General features: G+C 38.6%; 1 protein-coding gene across 1 annotated transcript in view; it reads left to right on the forward strand.

Moving 5' to 3' along the window:
* CTNND2 (catenin (cadherin-associated protein), delta 2) overlaps positions 1 to 20,133 on the forward strand; it is a gene marked incomplete at its 5' end in the record, with an annotated part of 174,297 nt that overhangs the window by 133,221 nt on the left and 20,943 nt on the right. Inside the window, 2 exons of the mRNA XM_009877589.1 lie at positions 2,300 to 2,510; positions 5,803 to 5,887. Of these exons, the coding sequence (XP_009875891.1) occupies positions 2,300 to 2,510; positions 5,803 to 5,887 (296 nt within the window). The remainder of the gene's footprint in view (positions 1 to 2,299; positions 2,511 to 5,802; positions 5,888 to 20,133) is intronic.

A 20,133-nucleotide genomic window follows, 5' to 3' on the forward strand; every position in this document is an offset into this window, starting at 1 on the left:
GCTTGTGGCATGATCTCTGTCATCTGGTTCCACCAAAGGAATGAGATGGTAAGACGTTCTCTTGCACTGCCGGTGAGGTACAAAAGGAAACAGGAGTACTGGTCTGTTCTGGATGTGTTTACGGAGAAAAGCAGAAAGTCTCCCTGATCTGATTTGTCTTCTTGTACTTACTCTTGACCAGTGGCAGACGCTCCATCAGAAGAGTAAAAGCTACAGCAGATAGTAGTTGGGGTTTTTTTTGGATACGCAAGCTTAATTTACTATATGCTACAGACTGAATTAATCACCGTAAATGATAAGCAACTATTAATGTGTTCATGTTACATGGAACAAACAGATGCAGATGTAAAAAGCATTTCAGGCTGTTGAATGATGTTTCATATATGTTTTGGGGAGCAAAAGATTTTCAGTTTGCTCAAACAAACCGTTTGTGAAAGAGAAAGTGGTGTTAACATCTGTACCACGTCTGATTTTAATAATATTGCTGAAAAGCTTATACTGCAAGTGACTAATTAAATACCAAGTGCAAAGATATAAAAACAGTTGAGGACAAGTTCTGTATTCGTATTGCAGCACACTGGTAAGATTCAAATCCTACTGCACACATTTTGTTGGTAATGGTATGCTTTTCATAATCAGTAATGTTTTTACATGATACAGAGTGAGTAATTTCTAAGATCTCACATTACCCCAAAATCTATCTGATAACCTTTAAGTTTGACATTTCAGTACTGAGATTTTAGGTTTTACCTATGTTATGAATATTCTGTTCCAAATGACTGGCTGTATTTCTACCATACCAGGCAAAATGGTGAGAAATATAAATAGTTTAACATTTGATAGTAAAAAGATGTGGTTTTCCACTTAACCTCTGCTTTCAGATATGGAGACACACACAACTGACTTTGTGAATTCAAAAATAAGAATTTTAATAAGTGCTCATAAATGCTACTTGATCAGAACTTTAAGTTATCAAAAAATATGATTAAATTATAATATTATATACAATAATCATACCTAATTATTTCATTCATAAAATGTGATGTAGATTAGATTACTGATTGTATTTATTTTTCCCAATTTTTTTGTCCTGCATGATACACTCGTGGTGATTGCTCTGTGCAAATTCCTAGCATAGGTGCACTGAAGGTGATTCAGAGTTGTTTCACTGATCTCGGCAAGGACTTTATCAGGCCCTTGCCCTCTCTGATCTTATCGTCATCACGTTGAAGGACCGAGCAGCCATTTTACCATAATACTGACGCTTTAGGACCGATGTGAGGCTTCTCATATATGGGTGCCAGTGCTAACCCTGTCCTACATTTATATATATTTACATTCACATTTATACTGTGTATATATATATATAAATTCTCAGAAGCTGCTCTTGTGTTATTCTCACAAGCGCTACATAACTTTGAGGTGCAATTTTGGAAAAAAAATCATTGTTCGTTTAAACATGGAAACAAAGTTATAGTAATCACAGAATCATAGATCATTTAGGTTGGAGAAGACCTTTAAGATCATTGAGGCCAACAGAATCAACAGAATTTTTTTTTTTCCATGTCTTCAGTTCAGTGTGACTATTTTAAAAATTCATTGTGCCTTTCATTTTAGGAGATTTTAAGTTCTGGACGTTAGTGTTGTATAAAGTAACTCTTTAGTAAATATCAGACAGAAATAGATGGCAGAAGGGCTCCCATTTTGGTCTGTACCATGTGTACACTAAGGATGTGTGGGAAATACGGCGTACTCTATGAGCAATAAAGTGTAGGAAACACTAATGACTACATGTAGTTAAATCACTACCTGTAGTATAGAATTAACCTTGTGCAGTGAAACTGGTCCTTCAGAGAAGTCTCTTTCACAAATAACAACGTCATTGGCTTTGCATTCACTGTAGTGTTTTTAACAACTGATGCACATTTTATTCATAGTAGTGAGTTGTGTGGTGAGACATGAGGACTTGCCAGGGTCTGTAAGTTGTGGTATTCAGGTTATCTTTATACATATACTGGGCTTTTACTATCATCTTTTCATTCTCATAAGGGCATGATGTAGCCATATCCAAAGTCTCCAACTAATGTAGTATGGAAATATTAATAGAGTCCCTAACGTGTGAAGTGCTTGAACATGTGATTGTATAAATGTGGCTTGCTCTAAAATAGTATCAGTAGCCGATTAGATTGTGTTCAATGATGAAAACGGTGCTAGTAGTCTTGCGTGTTTTCCCTGTACTTCTCCATCACCCTTTATTGCTGTATCTTCTGAATTCTCCCTTCATTTTCTTTCAACAAAGGCAAATATGCCATGAGGGATCTGGTCCACCGACTGCCAGGCGCTAACAACAGCAACAGCTCAGCGAGCAAGGCCATGTCTGATGACACCGTTACTGCCATTTGCTGCACTCTGCATGAAGTCATCACTAAAAACATGGAGAATGCCAAGGCCTTACGAGACGCAGGCGGCATTGAGAAACTGGTTGGCATATCTAAGAGTAAAGGAGACAAGTATGTTTTGCAAATCACCTTGCACCTTTTTAACACCTCCAGTAGTTATTACTAGTCCTGAATGTGTTTCCCTCCTCTGTGCAGTGTGCGTTGAATTCTTTAGTTTTGCCAGAAATCATATGCCCAGTGGGAAAGGTGACAAGAAACAGACAATACCAATAGCAAAATTCTCCGCTCTGGTTTGTTTTTTGACGTACTGTCAGCAGTGCATGAAGTGCACTGCCTGGAGTTTAAGGAGGAGTAATTATCTACAGTAACCACTACCTCTAGGCCCTTCCAGAAGATTCTGATAAACCTTAGGGGCCACAGCTGTTAGCTTGCACCCTGCAGAAGGGGTAACATGCAGGTAGATGGATCCTGTGAAAGGAAGGGACCTCAGCAAGGTTCTGTTACTTCTTCACTTGCCCTAGTAGTGAAGAATGTAAAGGTCCTGTCCCTCTTCAAGGTACCCTTTTCCCTGCCACCAGCTTGCTGAGAAGGTGGGGCATGCATTAGGATGCCAGCAGGCTACTCTGCGAGGCACCAAAACGTGCAAAAACCTTACACACAACCATGACATTTCCAGAGCAGCTATGATTTCATCTTGTCTTTTTTCCTATGTACGCACTCTTCATGAAGAGTTCACTCTTTATCCTTCTTTTGCCTAAAACAGAGAGCCTGGTTCTCATATTTGTCAACCTGCAGAAGTATAGTGCAATGGGCCCGTGGCAGTTTGAACACAAAAAGCCTTCACTGTAGTGTACAAAACCCATCAGTCCACCTGCTCGAAGCTGTCATCACACAGCCTACTGCAGCATCAGAGCTCTAAAAGAGCCCCACAAAGCCAGGCCACAACCTGAAGGAAAGATTTATGCACCCTACATTTGGTATGAGAACTTATGCTCGCCTACGTGATCAGAGCATTGCTGGTATAATTTAATCACGTTTCTTTTCCTCTATTATCACCCTTTTCTTTTCACTCCAAATTCATTATTGAAACATTCACACATTCTAATTATGAAAGGTAAAAACTAGTAGCATAACAAAAGTATGGGATTCCAGTTGTGGGAGCTCCCTATGCTCTGCCAGTTTATTTACATTTGCATTTTTATTGTTATTAAAATATTTAAATTTTATAATTTGTATTTTCTAGATCAAATGTACGGATACTGCAAGCAGGTTCATATCCATTTCTCTTAAGCTGAATGTGTCTTTCCTCAGAATAATGTATTTACCTGCCTGTTCATTATCTGGTAGAGATTATTAATACCTGCTGAGTCTGGAATTTTTGAAGTGTCATGGGTAGTTCTAGGAGTATCCAAGGGTATGATTCCCCATCTAAATATCCATTATAACGGTAAAAGTCTTATCTACATTGAGTGAAAGTATTTAGCCCAGTAGCATTGAGTAATTCTAAAATGCCCTCCCAAATCATGATGCATACCCCTCCTCTCAAGTCCTTTGAGTTGGGCTCCTGTGTTGTTACTGTTACAGGTTACACAGTTCTAGAAGAAGAAAGCCCATCAACTCACAGTGCTACAAATGCCCATCTTGAGGGAAAGTTCCATTTTTCAGCTTTCAGAAACGTTAGCCTTGTGCGTTATTGCTTTGGTTTTGTTTCTTGTAGGTAATACACTGTTTAAAAATCAGGACTGCTGGTTGTTGGACTGATAGGAAAATCTGGCATTTTAATACCGTAAAACACCTCAGTATGAATTTATCTTGTCCAGTGTGAAGCGTCTGCTTCTAAAAGTGCAGAATTCTAGTCTGGCCGTGCATCCTGGTGTGGATCAGTGCCCGGAGTGTAGGGCTGGCCCTGCTAGCCTTTGGAACATGCCCAGGGCTTGAGCGTTTTCCCTGTATAACAGCACAAAAGAACTGGTGTTTGTAAGATCATACTGGCCAAGCCCATACTGGTTTCACATAGGTCCTGTTTCTCCTCAGTACTCACAGTGCGGTTGGCGCAGTTATTTTCCTGATTATTCCATGCCACCAGCACCCCGCTAACCAGTACAGCTGGGAGTAAAATAAAAACAATTATGCTTGAAAGGGTTTGTCAAATTCGTGTTTATTCACCAATTACTCACCTACTGCTGTACCCTGGGTGAGAAATGGAAGAAAAGGGAAAGAAAAAAGTACCAAATAAATTACTAGGAAAATAGTGTACAATTTAATTGAATCAGTTGTGTCATGAACATTGCTTTGCCAGTCGTCCTACCAGTGGTCCTTCTGAGAGGTCCCAGGATGCACCAGAGCCTGACCCCTACCCAGGTCATTAAGATATGATACTGGCTTTCATGGTTTCTCTTTGATTTTGCAGTCCATGTGCCTTTTTGGTGTAGAACATGAATTACCTCAATGACCGCCCCAAAGTCCATCAGTCCTCACTCCAGACTTCTGCCTTTGCAAGATTTTCTACTGCTCTATGGGTACTATAGGTGCAGCACAGTGTATGCTTCCTCAGCAGGCTGGGTTATCTTCCTGGTCCTTTTGTGTTTGACCCTTCTTCAGGGAGCTGAATACTCTCTGATTTTTATTTTTTTAATATTTTTCTTTTAAGTTACGTATCCCAAGAGGAATCTATGACTCCCAACTCCATGTGACTGTAACAATAGTTTATAGCTTCTTTTGAAACCTTTATGAAGAGGAAGTCCATGTGAAGTTATGTATGGTTTTCAAAATGACATTGCATTGCCATCTCTGAAGAGTAATGGCATGAGCAAGCTGCTAGTCCTAACTTGAATTTCTAATGAAATTTGTCATAATCAGTTCTATTTCTTCATGTTGGCTCAGCACTTCAAAAACAGTGCTCATCACCCATCTAAAGTGTTTGTTTTGACCTCTGCTAGGAGGTGCTTAATACACTGAGCATGCTATCAAGAGTTGAAGTTTGGAAAGAGAAAGAAACTGTGGCTCTAACTTCTTGACCTTTGTACCAAAAATTGTAGCCAGCACATCTTCTTTGATGTACTTAACACCAGTTGGATCCTCAACAATTTTACAAATTTCTGCCTCTCTCATTCCTCTTCCTGTGCTCTCAGCATGAATCCTTGTTCTCAGTGTGCTGAGGAACACACATTTTGATCCTCACCGAATAATTGATCCTATAGAAATAACATGTATTGCCCTTGATTAAAAACAACATTGGTCTCCAAGATGCCAATCAAAGATCTTATGGTACATTTGGAAAACACTTTAATTGTGGGTTTAAATGCATAGCAAGGCATTTGAAAATTGAAAGTCTCGTACTTAACAGTCTCTTTCTCACTCTTTCTTTCTCTCTCTCTCCCTTTTTAACATATGTGTGTAACAGGCATTCGCCAAAAGTGGTGAAAGCAGCATCTCAGGTCCTCAATAGTATGTGGCAGTACAGAGACCTGAGAAGTCTCTACAAGAAGGTAAGTCTTGGTTTTTTTCTAGATTTATCATCTTTCAATTTGGGGGCTGAGAGACTTGAGACCAAAACATTTATGTGACTGGAAATTCACACAGAGTTTAACATTTCAGATACTTGGAGCTACGAGTTTTCCCCTCATTTCTACCTTTAACGTGAAATACCTTCTGAAAATATGTGTGGTGGTAAAACGAGATGTCAATTTGATTCTCAAAAGAATTCATACAAAAAGTACTGGATCTGACAGTCCTGGAGAGTGAAGTCCTTTGTTCATAAACAAACTTATGCAAGCTCTCCTGATGTACCTTCCCTTCTTATACCTCCTCACCTTGTCCTGAGATTATTGCCAGACTTCCAGCCCTTCAGCTCCCAAATTTCCTCATGAGATTGTAAACAAGAGTATCTGAAGGAGTGGTGCTTAGGGACCAGTTACCTGTGGAGCTGGGCTGAGACTTGAGAGCTTCACTTCCAACCAGCTGCCAGACACTAGCATCATATGCTTGAACTTCAGACAGCCTATGGAGTCTGTAGTACCACACCATTCCCACAAGCCTGCAAACTTGTAAAAATTGCGGTAATGTGATACTGTGGAACCATGTCCTCTATAGTTTTTAAAATGTGTCTACTTAATAAAGGACAACGTTTAAAGTAATTCTTGCTGAATATTTTCAAACTGAATTATATACCATGTAAGAATCAGCCTGCAGATTTAGTTCTCAAAGGTCTTCTTGCTACAAGGAATTTCACAGCTTATCTAATTGATACTTGTATTTGTAATGTCAGCAAACAGAGCTAAGACTTCACGTGGCACAAAAGTTCAGGTCCTAGTTCAAGCTGAGGCATGAGAATGGTGACATGGGGAATGTTCACAGTGGTGTAGTCTGCACTGTATGTATCTTGCACAAGAGAAGAACTTAGTTGCGTGAAATGTATACACCAAATCTCAAACTGGCAGCAGGAACTGACCTTCTGTTTGAAATGCTGTTCTTCTGCATGCCTCAGCCCTGCTTGTGTCAAGTCTGAGGAGTAAGGAAGATGATTATTGAGTCTCTCCCATTGTTCACTTCCAGTATTTTCAGTCATCCTTGGCAGCCCTAGGGATACCATATGCGAAGACGTTCCAAGTAATGAGCTGGTACTCAACTGTCCTATGAAGAGGTGGGAACAAACATGAGCTAGAGTAGGCTTTTCTTGACGCAAGGCGGTAACACACTGGAAGTGTGCGTAGCCTGACTTCTGTGCATGTGGGTGGCTGCACTGTAGAGGCTGAACTTTATTGCACCGTAATCTCTTAGAGGTTCTTACAGTGTCTGGCTCATTTCCAACCTTCTGTCTGTGTATATATATATGCTGTGATGGAAAAGCAGTTTCTGGGGTTGCTCCATGCATGAGGTAATCTATATGCTGTATGGCTTCTGAGTACACTGCTACCTAAAGGACATTCTGTTGGCTGCCAGTGTGAATGCCTGGTAATGTACTTACATACTAAGCATGCTTGGGTACTAAGTACCTTGCATGCTGAAAAGAACATTTTCTGTGGCCACAAATACATAGTTGTGGTATGGAAAATAGGGCAGGCTAATCTTTGAGGTAGCTTCCAGGATACTTGTAGCAGGCAGATTGTCTGTCTTCTCAGGAAGCATTTTATTAATCTCTATATTGGCTAATTCCTACAGGCTTCACAAAATCTTAAAATAAAGGTCAGTCTCTGCTATATATTTGTATACTTATTACATGCCATTACATATGCTGCAAAGCCTTGTATAAGTCTGTTTTCTTTTCATCAGAATGTTCAGATAGTTAATTTAAAATACTCCTGTTTATTGAAAGACATGCAGTAATTTTTATAAAGTCATAACTTCTGTTAAGCTTGCGTATAGAAGGCAGAGTGTTAGGCTAGCTGTCTGAGTTTCAACACTGTTGGGAAAATAATGTTTTTTTATGATGGGAAGATTAGAAAATTTTGCGTTATGTTAATAGTCAGCTGGTTATATAATAAAAAGTTACAGGGTCAATGCAATCTTTATTTTGTCCCATTAAAATACCTATGCTAGTAAGAGTGAATATATGGTTGACACTGTAATATGATCAGCACTTTGCAATATCTTGCACTTGCACAGCCTTTTTTGAGGTGCAGGTAAATCCCATTGCATAACCATCAGCAATTTCTTCCTGTGTACTGAAGTATTTATACAATTACTTTCAAAGAGTTGGTGGCCTGCAAAGAGGCATAATTTTATACCATAATACAAGGAAATTATAAGTATCACATTTAAGAAAAGGCAACAGCAGTTACCTTACTGTTTGAGAAACAGTGTAACCAAGTAGTTTGAATTGTAGTATAATTTCAAGCTATGTGTTTACAGTAGAGTAAGTAAGAAGAGGTTAAAAGAACAGAAATATTATCCTTTGTATTAATAGGGGAAAAAGGCAATTTATGTTTACTGCTGCTACAGTAGTAGTCAGTTTATTTAGTCAAATATGATAGCATCAGCAAAAACTGAAAACCTCTTTCACTTTTCTAATTTTGCTCGACATTGCAGGAATCATCCCATAACTAGCAGAATATAAACTGCACTGACAGAAAGTCTATCCAGAGTTGGAATTTGGTGTGGTCACCTAATGGCTTGCCACACTTGTGAAGGACCAAAAGCCGAGAAGTACCTAGGCACCAATTTCCCACTTGCCATGCTCTCTGATAACCTCTGACTGTGGAGAGAAGTGCAGGAGTCAAAAACTGCAAGGGAATGCCCTAAACAGGTTATATGCAATGCTGCCAGCAAGCTCCAATTCCATCATGAGTGAGCAAGTTCTTCAGCTTTAACCAAGGCTAGAACATCAATACGCCCGTGCAGTGAGACCTAAATGAGGCAGCCTCTGAGGACACTGTCAAAATCAGCTGTTGCATAAACAATAGCCCAGATTTAGGGGTGCCAACTTCAGCTGTTTTGCTTTAGAAGAGCAATAGTGTGCACAAATTTCTTTGTGCTGCTTAGCATCTGACAGAATATTGTTCGCTTCTCTGGGTCATTCAAAGCCGAAACTACAGCAGCAACTGCAACAGCTCAGTTAACTCCACTGACCAAATCAAGCAGTAGACCCTCTCTCAGGGTCATAGTGTATCTGGCTAAGAATGCAAACAACATCTTCCATAGAATCATAGAATGGCCTAGGCTGGAAGGGTCCGTAGAGATCATCTAGTCCAACCTCCCTGTTTTGGGCAGGGACGCCACCTCTCGACTAGACCTGGCAACACATGGGGACCGAGCAGGAATCGAACCCGCAACCTCGGTGTTGATCCTTGTTGCCAGCACCGCGCTCAAACCACTGAGCTAACCGGCCCCCTAACAACACAGAATTTCAAGGTAGTATCCATCTATTCTGTTCTGAAAAATGCAAAATTATTCCACAGGTCAGTGAGATAGGAGGCTCAAAAAAGTAAATCTAGTAAGCCACGTTAAGATACAGATAGAGGCATTTCTGGACAAAGAATTTCAGACTGGCTCATAAGCTGTATTTAAACAGAAAGGCAGAGCAGATGGACGGAACAAACCTTGCAAGCAATTTAACTCCAACAGCCCAGAGCTCAGAGTTCTGGTACCCAGGAGCTTCTCTGCAGTGGCGTGATCCTGCTCCCAGTGAAATCAGTGAGAAGGTCCTATTGATTTCATAGGTCTTTCTGTAAGGCTCCAAAAAGCAAGATCTGGAAATTTTCAAGCCAGTTGAACTTTACTGGGGAGACAGGCTCATTAATCTGCAGCATCCAGTGTGTCCTAGGATTCACAAGATCCTATGAAAAACAAGGTTTGAAGGTTTATATATTTGTTCAGTTTGCTGGAGAAGCAACATTGAGCCCATTTATTAATAGCTCATAATACAAGAGAAGTTGTGCTCTTTAAACTGTTGGTTTCTCTTCTTAAATAGATTTTTATTCTCTGAAAAGCACGCTTGGGTCAAGACTCTAGCTTTTCTGGCTCTGAATAATGATTTCTAACTTCTCCCAGCCTGAGCTGCGAGTTCAGGGAAGACACATTGGCTTTGTTGTCTCAGTTTCCACTTGGAGAGCTCTGTAAGTCCGCAATACCTTGTATGCTGTGTTTGCAGAGCTATGTCATGCCCTGTACCCTCCACTGGTGGTTTCTGTCCAGGCTGTGAGGATTTCCCGTTCATAGCTGTGTTGTGGTTTTAGTCGGACATGCAGACTTATAAGGCTGGGCTGGCATGGAAAAGGCACAGAAAGTAAATAGTCAGCATTCAGATCTGTGAGTGTGGTGACAGTGTTCACCATCCTTTGTAGGCTTGTGCTTTGGGGAAAACTCCCCAAATCATACCACTCCCTGGTATGATTAATTTGCCAGTATCTTAACATGCTTCAACAAGGAAGAGTTGTAAAATGTATGAAGGTTTTCAGTCCTAAAATTATAGGAAAAAAAGTCCTTAACAGACCAAGAGGAAGTGATGAGTTTCGTCTTGAAGTGAAGGAGTTGCTAGCTATCCCAGAAGTTTATCTTGGAAAAGCTCATAGGAAATACTGCTCAGTTTGCAATAACTGAAACAGCAATCTAATGTGAAAAAAATTCCCAACAAGGAAAAAAGGGTATTAGCTGTTTGAAGACTTGGGGCACCTTGAAAAATACAGATGTGAATGTAAGAGTGCAGATTTCCACCAGCTGGTAAACTCTTACCTATCTCAATATTGAAGAAAATAACTAACTACTCTCAAACACAGATAGCTTGTTAAATTACATGAGGAAATTTGAGCAAAAGGGTTGTGTTAAATGAGCTTAATATGAAAGAAAATATATTAGCTGAAAACAAGCTTCAATTAGCATTAAATATGTGTAATATTAAAGAGCTGGAGGAACTGTCAGGAAGAATGTGTTTTATATTAATTGGTTTGCTGTGCCTAACCACTTGGCTCCAACAAAATATGTTTACATTCTGTCATTATGTTTACACTTACTCTGTTTTCCAGGATATGAATAGAGATCGCAATGAATTTGTAGACATTATTTCTCTTTCCCATTTATTATTGTAGGTTTCTGTTCTGCACAGAATAATAGAAATGCTTGTGCTATTCACCTGCCATAGGAATAAAAATACAAGTAATTATTTGAAACCAGGGAGGCTGTCAAAGGCGGTTGTCCTTCAGTGTGCAGTGTGCCATTTACAACAGGGGTGGTATTGTGGTAAGGATTTAATGAAGTCAGAGTAGTGACTCTGAAGATAGCCTTGTCTGTCATTGGTGGGAAAAAATATTTAAAATTGCCCAAAGCCTTAGAACCAGTTAAGCCAGTCCAGATTGGAAGAGGACTCTTTTCATGTGACTTTCAGAATAATGACTCTATGAGAAGGTCCTTTATGGCTCAATGTTCTATGAAAATGCCAGCAATAAACTTCAAAAACTTAGTCAAGGAGTTTTAGCATCTAAAGTCCTTTCTTTAGTAAAATGTATCTAGTCACCCTTTTAAAATATTAATTGCTTCCTGCTATCATGTAGCAGCATCATTTGGATTTTCTTTTGGTAAGGTTATCAGCAGTCAGACATCCCCCCCAAAAATGCAAGTTTAGGCTAAATTTTCCTAATGAAAAAGCCTGTGCAGAACTTAAACCCTGCATTAAGGATCTAAATTCCAAATCCAGAACATAGTAGTTCCTCAGAAATGTAACTTGACTGGAAGGAACCATTCACATGCTCAAGTTGTTCATGAGTATCGTATGTATTTTGCAGAGCTGATCTTTCAGCAGGCCTTCATTTAGGCCCGTACAGTTGGCCAGACCTTTTTCAGATTAATATGTCACCCTTCTAGAAAAAAATCCCCTACTGTAATATAAAGCTAGATGATCATTATAGAGAAGGCATTATTTAGAGCCCATTTTTATATTAACTATGAAAATGCAAGTACCTGATTAATAAATGATTGACTGATTGATTAATTTGTGGCAGTGGGCGGCCCCAAGCTTCAGTGTGACTGATGACAGAGGATTTTCACCAACCCACCACTCTGGGTCATGGCACGCTCAGCATACTCTCTCCCAGAGCCAAGAAACCAGAATCTATTCCCCAACCCAGGTATTCTGGCTGTCAGCTGACCAGTGTTGAAATGTTATGTTTCATGCATACTGAGGTTTGTACCCAAAAGAGTTCTATGGGAGATGTTTGCATCAGAAGTAACAAAGCCTTACTGGAGAATACATTTTTTAAATTACACAATTTAATTTATTGAACGCTGCAGGTTCTAGATGGAAAGTGTCTTGCTTCGCTTAGGAGAGCAAAAACCCCATTCATTTCAGAAGCATGTGGAGATTTGCTCCCTCTGAGGACAGGATATACCAGAGAAGGGGGCAAGTGCGTTGCACTTAGTTCCCTGACAAGCTTTCGACCATTTCTGTAATCTCTTTTTTGATTGTCTGAACCCTTCAAACAGAAAGGCAGTTGTTGATAAGCCCTACGTTGCAGTGGCAGATTAAATTTATCAAACACTTTGCTTTGTTTTCTGTCCCAATGGCATCTGTAACAAAAAAGCCGTAGCTGTGTGTTTCAGTAAGAGGATCCCAGGTAAACCAGGATATCAATAGAAACATCTGTGCGTCCAGGGGTCAATTAAATTCTAAACATGCTAATTTTCGAAATCTCTGTTAAGAACAATGGAGATTTCCTTCCAAATTAAGTACAGTTAATGAAAATTATCAAGACTGGGCATTTTTTTGTTAGAGGCCCTATTTAAGTTTAGATACTAAATTTCCATCTCCTTAAACAGGCACAGTCTTTTGGTTTCCTCCTAGTGTGTTTTTCATAATAAAATGTGACTCTCTGGTGTTATTGCAAAACCAAAATACCTTCTATATACGCACAACATTCAAGTAACTCCATGGAGAAACCTTTACGTATATGTATATACATGTCTATGTGTTATTTCTGATAAAATACTTTGAGAAAATAGGAATTTATGTGTTTTTTCTGATAACACGGCAATCATGCTATTTCTTTCATTTTGGGGGGATTTTTTTCTTACTAAGCATGCGGGGAAGACAGAAGACATCAGAGAAGAACTCATTTAAATACTTTAGACATAAGTATCTGTCAAGGTTAGGGTAATCCTTTTAATCTTTAGCTAACGGGAGTATGATATTTAAAACACCCAGCATTTCATCATCATATGACATTGGGGTTTTTTTGTTAATCAGGAATTAAGCAAATTCCTAAATTGATTTTAAATAAAAGAAATCTGGAAATTTTCAGTGCAAGCATTTTTAAAGCATCATCTATTTAGAAGACAGAGATTCTATAACTAATAGAGCAAAAAAAATTACAGTCTTCAAATACATCATTTTTTTTCTTTCTATTTCAGGTTTTCTTGCCTAAAAAAGTTTTCTGCATAAATGCAGTGAGCATTATAAATGCAACATTTTATTAAATTACAATCTTGTTAAATGCTTAATCATTAAATTGTCATTGGTTGTGATACTGGAGAAAAAGTTAGTATTACTGATTTTTATATATGTGGAATTATTTCCACCTTTTGTGCAGTATAATAGTTTCCAGTGTTCACGTAAGAGTTCTTTGGACTCGGCCATCTAACCAATTTTTTATCCAGCGAAGCATATGCCCATCCAAGCCAAGAGCAGGCAGTTTCTCTAGGAGAATGCTGTGGGCAACAGTGTAAAGTGCCTTACTATAGTCAAGGCAGACAACACCCACAGCCTTTCCTTCATCAAGCAAGTGGGTCACCCTATCACAGAAGGAGATCAGGTTTGTTAAACAGGTCCTGCCCTTCACAAACCCATGCTGACTGGGTCTGATCACCTGGTTGCCCTGCATGTGCTGCATAACGGAACTCAGGATGATCTGCTCCATCAGCTTCCCTGGCGTTCTTTCTTAGAGACACAAAACCTCTTCAGTGAGGAATGAGGCATTAGTCGGCAGTTTTGTTTTTCTTTCTCCCTTGATGCTACTCGTTTCAACATAATTAGCATTAGGCAGCATTCCTGTATAGAATAAACTTAGCATTTCACTTGCTTCCTCTTTTGACTGCATATGGCTTCACAGGGACTGTTTTTTTAAGAATCATTCGGAGCTCTGTCAAGGAAATTTTAACAATTGTGGCTTTTTGATTGCCGGTTGCCTACTTAAATATTATCCAGTCTGGCTATATAACAGGAGTTTACATATCATGAAGCCTCAAGAGGAAATTGTACAAATAAATTGAGTTGAGGTATGCAGGTAAAAAAAATTACATATGCAGAAGTGGAAAAAAATGGTGTATAAACTGTGCTTGAATTTTTAAAAAGGAAAGAGAGAGAGAAGGGTAGAGAGGGATTCTCAGCATTTGGCATAACACAAATATATTGTGTCTTCACATAGCTGTGTTATCTTTCTAAGTCATTTAGCTAGTTTTTAAGAAGAACAATTTAGGAAAAAATGACTAATTTATATCTAAAATATTACAAAATGCTAAGTCAAACCATATGTTATTTTGACTTTATTTTAATGCAAGTAATTAATCATTTCACTTCTGTGGTCAAGTGGACCATCTTTGATTTTCCTAGTTTTATGTATCATATCAAGTAGTATTTTTCCTAGTTCTGTCTAAGCGCCCTTTGAGTTTATTAACAGTATTAGAAGACAATACTAGAAAGAGAAAGGAATGCCATTATGTTCTTAGATTTTTTTTTTCTATTTTATATGGCCTAAAGAGGGTAAACAGTCTTTTGGAATCAAAAATATCAATGTTCTTACATGGATGACTTTGACAACACATGATAGAGTATCAAGATCAGTGGTTCCACATCACTTGTTAGAGGGAGATGTTTTCAAGTATTTTATGCTTCTGAATTCCATAATTTACTGTATAATGCACTTCATTTATGTTAATAATTTTATATTTTATATACTTAAATTCTCTGTTAAAGAAGATTTGTTTAATCTTTTTTGCATTTTATATGGTTAAATTCATGTTTACTATGGTGTTTTAAATATTAGCAGTAACTAAGATCTAGTCTGTGTTGAACTGAAAATTCGGTACTGATGACAGTATTTTTGTGAAAACAGTCTTGTGTAGTTGAAGACAGACCTTGCCCATCCTTACATTGTTTTGCTGTAGGCCTTTTCACTGAATGATATCCCAAAACATATGTGATGAATAAGAACAATTAAAGCCAAACTAATGGGTTCTTTTTTACACTTCTTGCAAATTCTCATATGTCTATGTGACAACATACCTACATTTTTGCTGGTATCTATATCTACATATATGTATACACAAATAGAGGTGTATGTATGTACAACTTACAACACAGCATAGCCATAAAAGATGCTGCCTTTAAGCATGATGCCTGAACAAAGAAAGTTTGGAAATATGTAGAGGAATAAACCTTGATGATTTGAGCTATGAGCTTAGAAAGTATCTGCAGCTATGCTTGACTATCGCTTTTCCCATGAAGGCCTTAAAGTCAAGGTAGTGCTTTCCTTTAACATTGAGCATTGTGGCAAGCTGTAATTCAGCAACCAAACTTAGCAGTAATTCTTAGAAATTATCAGCAAGAATTGCATGGAAGCTGGCAGCATTTCATTTCAAAACCTACTAGACTCAAGAGGTACTAAACAAATCAAAGAACTAAATTTTGTCTAAACAGTTCTCTAGGATGAGCCGTACATAGATGCAATGCTAGAGCATTCTCAGCATTGACAGTGAGTCTCATGGTAAGCTCTAGCTGACTTAGACTAGATATTTCTCACTTGAAAACCCAAGTCCGTTTTAAGGTTACTAAGTACAGATTCAGAAGAGAGAAATTTAATCTCACAGCTGTGTAAAGTCTGTCTCTAAAGTACTCCGCCCTTTGAACTTCTCTGAAGAAAAGAACATTTAAAATGCAGCCCAGGAGTCAGTATCTTCAACTTAGAGCATTCTTTCTGAAGGGAATCATAGAACTGAAGTTTCTGAAATACCCTTAGGGTAGAGGTACAAGTAGGCATCCAGAATCTGGAGGGTTATGCATAAATGGGAGGTCACATCTAGAGAATTTTTCTTTTCGAAACTACAGTTCCTCAGAAGACCGGATTTGAATACTACAATACACAGTAGATACCTATGAAAACTATCTGCATGTCTTTTGAGACTGGGAATACTTTTAGTCTGCTCAAGTGATGTTTTTAATGTTTTAAAACAAATATAAATAAAATTACTTAATAGCAAACAAATTTTAGCTGGATTCAGGTATACAAACTCAAAAGAATCCAGAAGTCTTTCTAAAAACTTTCGAAAGTTTTTAAAGATACATGCTAAGAGAAACTATTTTTAATTCATGTTAAACATTTTCTCCAACATTCAAGGAACATGATTTCTGCTATTCGGAACAAAATACTTCTTTCAATTAACTTGCACGCTTGATGTTCGTATATCTATGTTGAGACAAATAAACACACATGGTAAAGAGCGTGGGTGAGAAACTCAGTTTCTCCCAGCAAACTTGAATGGGTATGTTGAATGGCTGCTTGTAGTTTTGCAAATGAATCAGATCAGTAGAACTTTTACTGGTAGTAATTGTATATGCAAGCAGCACAGACAGGATGGAAATTAAATTAAATTTACTAGTGTGGCAATCAAAGAATATATTCTTTCCAGAGGTAAATAGTCCACAGTGATCGTTTCATACATAACGCTGAGCATCTATTGCTGATGCTCCTTTGTGTGGCTGTATTTATGCTATCATCATCCTTGTTCTTCTGGGTCCTATAAGGAGGTTAAAAGTGTTTGTTTAACATGGTCGGAATGTGTAAATTCAGTCAATGTTCAATGAAATATTAAGCTAGTACATTGATATCCTACTTTCAGTTTTCTAATGTTCTACATGATCCAATAATGGGTGGGGAAAAAGTTGCTGGGAAGTCCTTCTCATTTCTTCTCTCCTCATGCTAAAACTGCTAACAGAATTCAAAAATAGCCTGAATATGTCTGACATTTCAGACTCGAAGGAAGAAACCTTGTTTCTTGAAAGGAGTGTCTTTTGCAGTCTGTGTGCTTTGTTTTGAGTCTTTTTACTTCATTTACTGGCTGATACAATTTGTCTTGATAAAAGAGCTATAGCTTCTTCCTGCAGAAGGTACAAATAAAAAGTTTCACTGGCAGTTTCAAACTTGTTTTTATTACTTCTGGTTTTACAAAGTGTTTGTAGAGGAAGTTGTGGTTTCTGTAAAATGAAAGTTGTAGGCTTTGGTCCAGTAGTGTGTTCTTGTTAGAGTTAACAATACTAAAGCTCTTAGTAATCAAATCAAAAACTCTCAAAGTTATTTCAGTGAAGAAGAATATACATTTTTTCTTATTATTAATGCCTGTCTTGTTAAACTACATGTTCAAAGCAGCATATCCCTAAAACTCACACACCTTAGTAATAATCATTAGGCTCTCTAACTCTCTATTTACGCAAGAAGTTTTTACCTAAGTCCAAGGACAACATGAGTTTATCTAGTGATTTTTCTGAAGGAGTGCTGTTTCCTTGTTTGCCAGGCAGCGACACATTTGAATAAAATGATCCCTAGTTTCCAACCGCAGTGCCGTTCTTCAGGAATTGCAAAGTCCTAAAGGCTCTCAATCACAGAACCATCAGTATTACCATGTTCTTCACCGTAAGGGACAATGGTTCAAATTTTATTCTGATAATTTTTTCTCATGTTTTATGTTCATGGGTATAATAACAGAGTTGTATTTGCTTGGTAAGAGTAAGAGATGTCATTCAGTTTCTAGTCTTTGTAGGGAGAGTAGGCTTAAAAAACTAACCCTGAGCATAAATATTTGTCCTACCCCTGAGATTTTGTGGCCAAGAGCCAGAGGTTGTATTTCTAAGGCATAAATATATTGAGATAGGTGCAACTGCATTACTGAAATAAAAATGACAATGCAAGTCGAAATTATTGTAAACACTTTCTTGGATGCAATGGTTTTTGTGCATACAAGATACTAGCAAAAATAGTTCTTCTTGATTCCAACAATTTAAATTATAGCTTATATGCCTTAAGCAGCAGAAGATAAGGAGAACAGAAATTCTAGCTGAAAGGCCAAATACTACTTTCATTTCCTCTAAAATACACTAAAACAATTTTATTTCTGTTTAAGAGGCAAAGTGATGCTTTGAAAAATGAATTTATTTCATTTTATTGCACTGTTTCGAAAGGTTTATTATGTAGCTGCATATAAACTCAGCAAAATGAATAATGAACTCTGCCATATCTGAAGTCTTGTCCTTCATGCTTTGCCTCACATACAATTCCCTTTTCTTACAGCTGTTTTATTCATCAGATTAGGTCTTGTCATCTTCACAACTCATGCAGCAGGAAATCAATAGTTAATTATGGATAGGTAAAGCGGTGCCTCAGTGATTTCCTGAAATACCCCAGAGTTGCACTATATAAAAACAACCGGGGATAGTTACCTAGTTGTTTCTCACTTGGATAGATTTGACAAGTAATTAACATATCTCTTGCTTATCATGTGTCTCTTCATAGCTAAAATCAAGGGATGAGATGTAAAATTACAGAAGATATGTGATTAGAAGACAATAACACTGCGCAAAAAAAAAAGAGCATCTGAAAAAGAGAAAAGTGGCCAAGGCCATCTGTGGTATTTTGAAAGAAAGAAAGAAATTGAGTGATACACTCAGAAGAATATAGTACTTCAGGTTCTGCAGTGACAAGAGAAAAACAGGGGGAGAAAATGATTTTGGGGTGGAGCGCTGACAATAGGAGAGTAATGGCTTTGCTTTCGGAGAAGCCGAGATGAAGGCTGGGAGGTATGCCTCGCGTTTCGAAGAGAGTGAGTTTAACCACTGATTCTGAAACTGCCACTTTAAAGAGCCTACAGAAAACTTAATAATCCTCATCCAGTGCCAGACAGTTTTGCTGCGGTTAATGACTGTCTGACTAGGAAGCCCTTCTCTAAGCCTCATGCTGCCCTGAATACCTATTTCTCTTTCAGCTTCTTAAGCAGCTGAACTTCTGCTCTGTCTGGGATGCAGAAACAGTCACTTACAGGCAAAAGATGTTCATACATTGAATTTCAAAGTAAAAAAGGAGGGAAGCGCTGCAATCAAGCCCACCACACACGCTGAGGAAGGAGACAGAGGTGTGTGTAGCACACAGTGATGAGGCAGCCCCCGCAGCGCTGGGCACTGAGCCGAGGGGACCCAGAGTCACTGGGAGAGGCTCCAGGGGCACCTCTGCCGCCCAACTGGCTCCGTCCTTCCCTGCCCAGACCAGCCGCCGCTGCTCCTTGCCTTGGCTCAAGTGATGGCACTGCTCCCATGGTGCTCGCAGCAGGGTCTCCCTCCTCTCCCCTCTGTTAGGTCTGTGCAGGGGAGGAGCGAGTGGCCTTGCTCCCAGGCTGGCACAGCGGCGGGTGTCTTAGTCCCAGCATAACCTGTAACCAGCAAGTAACTGGCAACAGCAGCAGCAGCATCATGAGGCATGAGAAGCAAACCGTGTTGTCCTTTAACCACACTTGAACCGTAGGAGGTCGTTCTGTGAGCAGCTCCTGCACTTTTGTCGGGATTACTATAATATTTTTAAATCCCCCAAACCTGAATAAGTTCTCTTCTTTAAGTAATTTTCTGGCTTCCATAAGCTGTGGAAATAAGACTATAAACATAAATACTAAAACCTCAAATTAGAGGGGCTTCCATGATGCATGTCTTCACTTTCTATCTGTTGATTTTGAGGTCCTGGCTTATAAGTCTTTGGGAGAGGAGAGGAAAGAGAACAATGGAAGTCAGCAGCCCTTTTTCTTCTGAAATTACTCCGGATTTCCACTTGCAGACTTAATGAAAAATAAGTGTGAAGGATTTAACCCAAACAGCAACTGCTGATGTGCAGAGTGGAAGAATACTAGGATCTTCCAGGCTCAATCTCTACTCTTCAACAATGTATCTTGAGTTACCACTTTGGAAGCAAAAGATAAAATCCTAGGAGGAAAAAATGCTTATAATTGTTGGTAGCTTAGCTGATGGCAATCAAAAACATCAGTAAAGTAGATTTATTCAGAATACATCATAAAGCAGATCAATACCCAGGAATTCCCTGCTGATTTTAAGTTTTCCTGGAGACAACACAAGCAAGCGAAGTCAGGCGCATCATCTCTGTTGAGAAGCACTGGGAAATGTATTTTTCACTTCCTCTTGTATTAAAAGAAAGCAATATAATCCAGGGTTGTAAAGCCTAATGGTAAGGTGATTGGTGAACACTTAAACCACTTTATTTCA

This window comes from Apaloderma vittatum, unplaced genomic scaffold, assembly GCF_000703405.1.
Source record: "Apaloderma vittatum isolate BGI_N311 unplaced genomic scaffold, ASM70340v1 scaffold6491, whole genome shotgun sequence".
NCBI lineage: Eukaryota > Metazoa > Chordata > Aves > Trogoniformes > Trogonidae > Apaloderma > Apaloderma vittatum.